This window comes from Alligator sinensis, unplaced genomic scaffold (assembly GCF_000455745.1).
Source record: "Alligator sinensis unplaced genomic scaffold, ASM45574v1 scaffold777_1, whole genome shotgun sequence".
NCBI lineage: Eukaryota > Metazoa > Chordata > Crocodylia > Alligatoridae > Alligator > Alligator sinensis.
In genome coordinates, this window is record NW_005841882.1 from 4,078,090 (window position 1) to 4,088,394 (window position 10,305).

A 10,305-nucleotide genomic window follows, 5' to 3' on the forward strand; every position below is an offset into this window, starting at 1 on the left:
TTCCTGAATGCCCTTGCTGAGCCAAGGGGGTTTCTGAGCACTCTTACCCCCCTTGCTTCTCTCAGGGACTGTTACCCTTTGGGCTTGGAGGATCGCCCCCTTAAGGTACGACCATCCCTCGTGGGCTCCCATCTCCTCTACTTTCTGGGCCCTCAGTGCCTCCCCCACTAATCTCCAAAGCTCATTGAAGTTGGCCCTTCTGAAGTCAAGGGCTTTAGTCTTGCTGTAAGCCCTTGACACCCTACACTGGATAGTGAATTCCAGCAGGTGATGATTGCTATTGCCCAGGTGGTTAAAGACCTGCAGTCCCCTCACCAAGTCATCCCCAGTGGCCAGGACCAGGGCATTCCCCCTAGTGGGGCTGTGCACCTCCTGGATAAGGTGAAGGTCCTGTAATACAGCCAGGAACCTATGTGAGTGGTCAGACCTGGCTGTCTGCTCCTCCCAGCAAATGTCTGGGTAGTTTAGGTCACCCATGACAATAACATCCCTTGACCTAACCACCTCCATAAGCTGACCGGAGAAGTCCCGGTCCAGCTCTTCCCCCTGGTTGGGTGGTCTGTAGTAGACACCCACCGTAAGGTCCCTTTTGCCATGCCCCCCTTGCATTTTGACACACAGTGTCTCTGCCCAACCCTCCTCTAACCCGAAGCTAATCCTTGAAGTTGTGAGGTGCTCTTTGACATAGAGCACGACCCCCGCACCTGTCCTCTCTGTCCTGTCACTTATATATGAGGTGTATCCCTGAATGCCCACTGCCCAGTTGTGGGTGGTGTCCCACTAGGTTTCTGTGAGCCCTACTAAGTCTGGATTCTTACTTGCAATCAGGAGGCATAGTTCCTTCTGCTTGTTCCCCATACTACAAGTATTAGTGTAGAGGCACTTGAGGCCTCCTGAGGGTGCACACGCCTCCCCCCCCACTCACAGGACAGTTGTGGCCCCCTACTCCCAGGATGTTGTTGCTTACCTGGGCATCCCTTTCCCTTGTCACCCTACACGCTGGTGAAGCATCCTCTCCATTCAAAGCGGCTCCTTCCCCCGGCAAAGCTAGTTTAAAGCCTGCCATACGAGATCAGCCAACCTAGAAGAAAAAATATGTCTGCCCTTAGGGGAGAGATGAAGCTCATCCCACCCCAGCCTGCCTTCCATACAAAATCATGGGTCATTGTTAAAAAACCCGAAGCCCGCCTCGTGGCACCAGCTCTGAAGCTGCTAGTTAAACACGTCAATGCAGGCCTCATGATGCCTACCCCATCCACTTACTGGGAGAATGGAGGACAATACCACCTGAGCTCCCATCTTCTTGAGTTGGTGTCCCAAGGCCTTGTAGTCCTCCATGATGTTGTCTGGTTTGTTTGTTCTTCTGGTAGAAAAACTTACCCAGAGCTGCTTGTATAGACGTTCAGATGCTTAGGCCCTGAAGATTGGAGAGCTTGCAGTGCTGACACTGTGCAGCGTGGGGTGGAGACCCTGTGCACACATCTCAGGATGCTCTGAAGGCTTCCATATTCTGTCTGTACAAGGCTTTAGGCATACATTCAGTTTCTCCTGAGAGAGAGTCACTGCTGTCCCAGGAAAAACCCCAGGTGTACAGATGCTCAGGCTTTTTCTCCCAGGGTGAAAATAGCTGCTCCAGGAGAAAAATAACCTGGGAACAACCAGGGTTAAATCATTCCCAGGGGAGTTTCTCCTGAGCTAGTGGGTGTCTATACATGCTGTGGCTTCTCTTAGAAGAGATCGTAGTCTTCCAGCATAGGTATCTTGCAGCTGATATTTTTACATGCAACATTGAAAGATAAAATTCCATTTTTGAAGGCAACATATCACCTCCCAGTTCCTTCCTATTAATTCTGAAGCCAAAGATCCTGGAAAACATGCAACTGAAAATACTAAGAACATTGCTTTCAGCATGGTATATGGTCAGTACAAAGCTCACTGTTTTCACATAGATTTGACTAATTTCCATGGCATAAAACTCTGATCATTGAATGCACATCTATTACTATGGCAAGTCTTTTTTTAGTGGAGATTCTAATGGGTTTTAATGCTAATTCTATCTCAGTGTAAGCACTTTTCCCAAGATTTCAGTGATAGTAAAACAGAACTTTGTATTAAAAGTATCTGGATTTAGTTATCACCTCTATGCCAACAGGATTTAGGTCTTATATTCCAGCCTCACTCTATATCAGACAGGCATCTCATTGTGGGTGTCTCACCAAGATCTCAAGGTCAGCATGGTCAAACGGAGTTCATCATCTTTTCTCCAAGCAATCAAAACTCTTCTCAGTTTCTGCTCCCACTGACAGTACCACCATCACCCTCTGACCTAGTCCTGAACCTGCTGCCCTGGTCATCCCCCTGTACTGGCTGTTATCATTCTCCACCCCTTTCCTACCCCATTTCTGGTTTTGGTCTTCACTTAACACTGCTGGCTGAATGTAGACTGCACACTCCTCGAGGCAGGAAACTAGTTTATATCTATGAGATGAAAAGCCATAAACATTTTTGTGTGTCTGGAAATAGGAAGTCCTGTGAGTCTTAATGTTAATGTTTTCAAAGATCAGCACCAAAGGTACTTTCTTTTCCTACATCTGTTCCATTTTTGCCATCATGATGCTATTAGAAGCTTTATATAAATATGCCAGTTTGCATCACTGCAGTACAATTTCCTTGAGTTGCCATATATTTAGTACAAAGGGGCATGTGAGTGTCTGGGCTCTGAGTCAAAAATGTTCCTGTTTGTGTCTGCAAAGGAGCAGGAAAGTGATCTGCCAGTCATAGACAGCCTTTGATAACAATGCCTCCATGAGGTAGGCAGCATAGTGTTACACTTGACTACATTGAAGAAGACATTTCCCTGCCTTACCTCCATTTGGATTTTACATCATGGATTCGTAATGTCATAGAGCTGGAAAAATCCTAGAAGAGCCTCCAGCACAGATTCAGGATTTGCCATTTCTAAACCATCCTAGACAAATGCCTATCTAGCCCACTCTTGAAAACTGCTACTGGAGGAGATTCCACAACTTCACTAGGCAACTTCATCAAGCTTCATGTTTTGTCCACAATTAGAATGTGTTTCTTGAAATTTGATCTAAATCTCCTTTGCTGCAATTTAAACCCCTTGCTATGTGTCTTTCCTTCCCTTCTTTGGCAAGGAAGAACAATTTTCTTCCTCTTTCTTTATGGCAACTTGAAATATTTGAAAACTGCTATCATGTCCTGCCTCAATCTCCTTTTCCTTTTTAAGCTAAACATGCCTAGTATCTTCAGCGGTATTCCAGCTGTTTTACCATCATTGTCACTCACTCCTTGATCCTCTGCAGTTTCTTTACATCCTTCTTTAAAAGCAGTTCTAGATACTGGACACTGCACTCTAGCTGTGATCTTATCATTTTGGAGTATAGCACCCACAGAGAGAGCGCATTGCTGACTAGTGTTAAATTTGTGTTCCACCATAATCCTAAAATCCTTCATATCAGTGTTACTGCCAGATCAGTTATTCCCCCGTTATGTATTTGTGCATCTATTTTTCCTTCCTTTTGTGTAACATCCTATATTTTTCTTGGTTGAATTTCACTGTGTTGTCCCTAGCCCAGATTTTCAGATTTTCAGTTTTATCAAGATGCTTTTGAATTTTAGTTCTGTTCTTCAAAGTATTTGCAGCTCCACCCTGTTTTGATTTGATCAGTATACCCTGTATTCCTGTAGCTAAATCATTAATAAAACTATTAAAAAGCGCTGGTCACAGAACAGATCCCTGTGGAACCCACTTGAGACAGTTTGACATCAGTTCATTAATAGTTACTTTTTGCTTTGGTTACTCAATAAATCCCCCTAATAGTAATTTGATGTAGACCATATTCCCTGCTTACTTATTGGAGTGGCATGTGGGAGTGTCAAAAAGCCTCATTAAACTCCACATATAGCAATCCATTTATTTACCAGACCAGTTACCCATTATTTGTTCTTAACAAATTCATGCTGGCTGTTAGAAATCACCCCTCCAGGTATTTACAGATTTGCTGTTTTTTATGCTTTGCTCTAGTAACTTCCCACATAGTGAGGTCAAGTTGACTGGTCTATAATTCCCTGAGTCTTCCTTTTCCCCCTTTTGAAGGATGGGCACTATTTTTGTCCTTCACCAGTCCTCTGGGAGCTAGCCTTTCATCGAGGAGTTTTCAAATGTATCGCCAGTGGCTCTGACATTTCTTCAAAAAGTTCCTTCAGCATACTGGGGGGGAATTCATTAATCCCCACTGACTTTAAATTCATTAAAAATGTTCAAATGTTCTCTGATGCATTCTTTACCTAAGATGAACTCCAGCCATCCCTCTCCTTGTTTACATTCATTTCACTAGCTGGGTGCAACGTTTTAAAGGCTGAAGCAAATTAAGCATTCAGCAGCTCGGCCTGCTTTGCATCTGCTGCTAATAGTTCACCTCCTCCATTGAACAGGGCACCACAGTTTCCATGGTCTTCCTTTTCTATTTGACCTAATTATGCAATCCCTTTTGTGCTTTTTAGAATTTCCTGCCAGTAGCAACTCATTTCCTGCGTTTGCTTTCTTGGTTTTTCCTACACTTTTGTGCTTCCTTCATATACTTTCCTAGTGAGACACCTTTCCTTCTATTGCCTGTATGTATTTCTTTAGATTCTTTAGTCTTTTAGCTTAAAAGGTTAATTTTGCATCGACATCAGTCTCTCGTGGATGTTCTACTCTTTCACTTGCACTGGGATGGCTTGATGCTTGGCCTCTAATACTAGATCCTTAAGAACTTCCTGCCTTTTTAGACTGTTCTTCTTTTAATTTGTCCACCCATAGTGCATTACCTACTGGGCACATCTACACAAGATGCTTAAATTTGCATTAGCATAATTTACTGCAAAGTAAGTATATGGATCTACATGTGCACATGCTTACTTTGCAGTAAACCTCCCTAATATCAACTAAATTTGCTACCTGCAAATGCAAGCAGCAAATTTACTCAGAATTAGTAATGGCGCCATAGTGCTCCTGCGGATGCCTGACCGGGAGCAGAATGTGCTTCTGGTCAGCTGTCCACCAGTGGGGGTGGGAGATTGCTCTCTGCCCCCGGGAGTTGCCTGCTGCTGGGGTGGGCTATGCCACAGGAACCCAGGTGGGGACTACGTCCCCCTGCTCCCCGATCACGATTGGGGAGCAGGTGCTGGGAGATCCTTATCTCCCAGCCCCCCGCTCCCTGATCGCAATGGCAGAGCGGGGGGCTGGGAGACACTTCTCTCTCAGCCTGAGCCCTGTGGTCATGGGGCTTGGGCTGTGAAACCTTTATTTCCCAGCAGTGGCTCCATGACCCTGGGGCTACTGCTGGGAGATGCTTACCATATTTTACAGTGTATAGATGGACACAGTGTATAGGTTGACCCTGGTTTTCCAACACAAAAAGTTAGGATTTTCATAGGCATGGTATATAAGTCGAACTGTATTTTATTCAGAGACAAGAACAAACAGCTGCTGGCATGATTAGCACAATCAGCACCTATCACCATGGGTTACACACAATCACAAAACAGCACAGATCAGGAATGACCAGTCGAACAATCACCACCATGATTAGCACCATCAGTGGTGATTAGCACCAGTTGCTGTGGCTTGCACTCAAACAACATTTAAAAATCCCCCTTTAAATACTTCCTCATAATAATAACATTTAAAAATCATTCATTTCACTCATTTAATAATCTTTCCTCATAATAACTATTAAAAATCCCTCATCTCATTAATTTAGACATTTTAAGAATACTGAAAATTAACAATGTCAAAATCCCTCATTTGCTTTCATCATCAGAACTGTCAGTCCCAAACGGTTCCTCCTAATATAAATGGTTAGTAATTTAATCATTGTATGGATCCTCAGCATTGGATGCTTCGGTTTCTTCATCCTCTGTTTGATCTTCATCACACCACAGAATATCCATAGAATTACTGATCCTGCATTTTTTGAACAAGTGTGAAATGGTTCCAAGTTTAATGTCCCTCCAGGCTGTAAGAATCCACTGGTGCACAGTTGTTAAGGAGACCGCGTGCATGTTTCCAGCTTTTGTAAATGAATGTTGGCCACTCATCATTCAGCTCTGCCACTTGAAATGAACGCAGTCTTTAAACGGTTTGCTTAAGCACACATCCAATGGCTGTACAATGGATGTTAGCCCTCCGGGAATGACTGCTAAGTCAGTTTTACTTTGCTGCAGACTCTTTTTCACTGTGTTGCAGAGGTGGGTCTTAAACGTGTCCCACATGAGCATTGATTTTGGTTTTAACGACGTGCTGGGGCATGTATTCCACACTCACTGTATCCAAATGTGAATGCCTTCCTCATCCATCCAGCTGAACAACAATGCCTGTGGGGAATTGTTCTTTCTTGGGGCATGTTTCCTTTTGAAGATGACCATTGGTTTTAGTTTTATCCTGTCAGCCGTGCAGGCAAGAATTACAGTAAAGTTTGTTTTCTTGTGGCCCGTAGTCTTCATCGGTACAGTTTTACTGCCAGTGACATCCACAGTTTGGCTTGTTGGCATATTGAAGCACATGGGTGTTTCATCCATATTCCCAATTTGACTGAGATCATAATTGTTTTTCTTTCGGAGGTTCAACACGTAGCTCTGGAACACGGTTATCTTATCTTCAAGGTTGGCTGGTAACCTCTGCAATATCTTTGTTCCGTGGTGCAGAGAGAGAGAATTCCTTTTCATAAACTGGGAACACCAGGTTGGGTTGCTGATAACGTCTTTCAGTCTTTTCTCCATGGCACGCATCTTGCCTTGCAGTTGGATGATATTTCTTGTTATGATTCTGCCAGACTGTCACTGATCATTGACCCATTTGGCGAGGTCTCTTTCTAAATCTGGCCACCTGCATTGCTTCACGTGATCTGCACGTTTCTCACAAGGCATCTTCTTTATGCTTTCAATGTTTTTCCTCCAGTCATGGACCAATTTGTTATTCACACCAAACTGATGGGCTGCAGAACTGTTGTTAGTATTGAGAGCAAAATTGATTAGTCTGGTTTTGAATTTGGCATTGTATTTCATTAATTTTGGCAGCATCCTGAATACCATGTGATATTTGCAGTACTGGTAATTAAGTTCATTTGATCTTTGCTAAATAGTGTTGATTTAATTAGTGCGACTGCACCTCCTGTAATTAGTGGGACCACTTCTCAAGTGATTAGTGCAGTTAGCGCAACTGTGCCTCATGTATTTGCTAAACTTGCAGTTTGTTGGCAACAATTTTTTTATGTAACAGTGTATAAGTTGAGGTTGCATTTTCAGAGGCCAAAATTAGGCTTCAAAACCTGACTTATACACTGTGAAATATGGTATCTCCCAGCCCGAGGTCCATGGTAGGGGGCTTGGGAAAGGAGACCCTTATCTCCCAGCAGCAGCTCTGTGACCGCGGGACCACTGCTGGGAGATGCTTATCTTCCAGCTTGAGCTCCACAATCAGAGGCTCAGGCTGGGAGACCCTTATTTTGGTGTAGGAGAACCAAAGGGGTGGGGGGCCATGTGGCCCCCTGATCTGTGCACAGGACAAGGATGGGCTGCACCTGCGGGCTGGCCTCTGGTCCCTGCCTCCGCACCTTGCTACTGCTGCTTCGACAGCAATGTGGCACAACGCCATGTGCGTCCCACCGCTGGGCGGGCTGGGCAGTGAGGAGGGCCAGTCCCAGTGCCACTGCCCTCCCGCCCAGAGTGCAGCATGGCCCCCCCCGCCGAAAACAGCCTGGCGCTGCCCTGTGGCGCCCTGCCTCACCCCATGCAGATCCAGGGGCATGCGCCCCTGTGCCTCCTGGGACACGTGCAGCATGAGACACCATCCCTCCCCCCCCCCCCCCCGGATGAGCTGTGGCTTTGTCCTGCACCCCGACTTGCCCCAGCTGTGCAGGGCTGGCGGAGCAGGCATGGAGGTCTCGGGGGCTCCATCTCCTCTGGCCCGGTGGCACAGCCGAGGCTGGCCCCCCCCAGCCCCTGGCTCCGGGCCCCCTCAGACAGTGAGGGGCCGGGGCCAGGGCCAGTGCAAGGCTGGGGGCACTGGCACGGGGTAATGACCCTGTGCACAGGGGAAGGGACGGGCACGGCGGCCCTGGCCCCGATCCTGGGCCTGGCTCGGCTCCAGTCTCTCCTGATCCCTGCACAATCCCAGCCCCACTCCTTCCCCGCCATGGCCCTTTCCCCTGCCCCCGTCCCTTCCCCTGCAGACTTTCCCCCATGAGGGACTGCATGCGCGCATGCTCAGCCCCCCCCCCCCCCCCCCCCCCCCGCCCCCCCCCCCCCGTTTTTTAACCTATCTGCCTGTGTGTGCCCCCCACAGTGCTGTTGTTACGGCGCTGTCATTTAGTACTTGCTTTTGGAAGTGCTAAATGATGGTGCAGTAACAGCTGGTACTGTGTCGTCCTGGTGGTGCACTATTTTTAGACACTATGTTGCCATAGCAACATGCTATAGCGAGGTAGCTCTTTGCTACAGCAATGTAGTGTTAGTGTCATAGTTTGAGCCCACCAGTGCCATGTCACCATAGCAATGAACTACATTGCCATAGTCCGTCACTGTGGTGACGCACCCATTGTGCAGTAGCTTACTGCACAGTAAATCCAGGCTGAAGTAAGTGCATGTGTAGATGTGCCCACTGTTTCTTAGAGTTGCTTAAAATCTGCCTGCTTGAAAGCCAGTCTCTATGTTTTGTTGTTCCCATTACTTCCTGTGTTAGCATCCTGAATTCTATTATGTTATAGCCATTTAATCCTCAGATTCTGACCACCTTCATGTTTCCCTAGCTTTCTGAAACAGAAAGTTGTGTTCTATATGGACTAAAAACTTGAGCATTTTATATGTTGCTGTATTTTTATTTCAGTAGGTATCAGGGAAGTTAAAATTCCCCATTATTACTACCTCATACATTTAGATATTCTTGTTACTTGCTTGAAGAAGGCTGCATTCACCTCCTCTTCCTCAGTTAGCAATCTACAGTAGACCCTCTATTCTATCATCACTATGGTTCTTTTCCCAGTATTATCTTTCTGAGGGCATGGACACATACCACTTACACCTTAGACTCAGACGTGAAGTGGACAAACAGACAAGGTTCGAACAGCTGGTTAAACTGGTTTAAAGCTGCCTGGAACGGTTCAGAACTGTACCTGGAAAATCAAGTACTATTTTGAACTGCTTCACTGTGAAGCAGTCATTCCTGGAAGCCTCTTTAGTGTCCTTGTGAATGAATAGGAAAGGGTCCAAGAGCCTGATAGTCTTGACAGTTTCTTTGTCATATTCTGAATTTGGTTCTGGACAGGCAGCAGGTTTTTTGGGTACTTTTTAACTGCTTTAGAAGAGGACAGGGAGATGCTGCTAGGAAGCATGCGTCAGCTGTTATGCTGTAAATGTTTCATCTGCATGAACCTGTAGTGATGCAAATGAGCAAATCACTACAACTTTAACCCTGAATGAAATAAGGTTGTATTGCTACAGGAATATTCAGATGGACTCGTTGCAGCATAACAGTTTATATCAGTATGATTTAATATTGATGTAGTTGTTCCATGCGTTTATACTCTATGTCTATCTCAGTTCTGGAACGAGATGCCATTTAGGCAATAAGCACGATATTGAACAAAGTTAGGAATTTTCATTTCTATTCTGGAATCAATCCAATACGTTTCCCCTTCCTGTTTTAGGAATAAAAAACTATTGTGAGAGATACCGTGAAGGTATGATACGTGTTCTGAAAACCTTTGGGCCAGTACCTGAATTTTCAGGTGAAATTGAGCAGAAAATCAATCAGGTGAGTGTACAAGACTGAATTAATGCAAATTCATAAAAACCACAAAAGTAACATATTTTGGCATGAATGTATTTTTACCGATTACTTTCTTGACTGGTTACTGGGGACTGGCTTTGATTTGAATTTAGCATGACTGATTGAAAATATTGGAGTAGAAACTATATCAATCAGGCTGTGAAAATATTTATCCAAGTCTGTCTTTCCATGGTCATCTTTTATTAATGCCTTTTATATGGCCTTATCTACCTTTGGAATTGTTTCTAGTTAGCTGTCCCATCTTAATGCTTATTCTGAAATAACAAGAATCAGAACTTGTGGTAGAGTTTATATCTTTAATTGCAAGTTTTCAGGCACAAGCACCCTTCTTCCATGGTAGATATCACTTCTATCATGAGTTCAGATTCCTTTTGCCTCTAGACCTATATGGCTGCAACCTGGATACCTGACCTATTCTGAAATAAGGTATTTATTTTAATGTGGCTTCAGAG

General features: G+C 45.1%; 1 protein-coding gene across 2 annotated transcripts in view; it reads left to right on the forward strand.

Moving 5' to 3' along the window:
• The window catches only part of CRYL1 (crystallin lambda 1), a 95,942-nt gene that overhangs the window by 82,930 nt on the left and 2,707 nt on the right, over window positions 1–10,305 (forward strand). For both annotated transcript variants that reach the window (XM_006017636.3, XM_025196635.1), the window contains exon 7: window positions 9,711–9,817. In XM_006017636.3, the coding sequence (XP_006017698.1) occupies window positions 9,711–9,817 (107 nt within the window). The remainder of the gene's footprint in view (window positions 1–9,710; window positions 9,818–10,305) is intronic.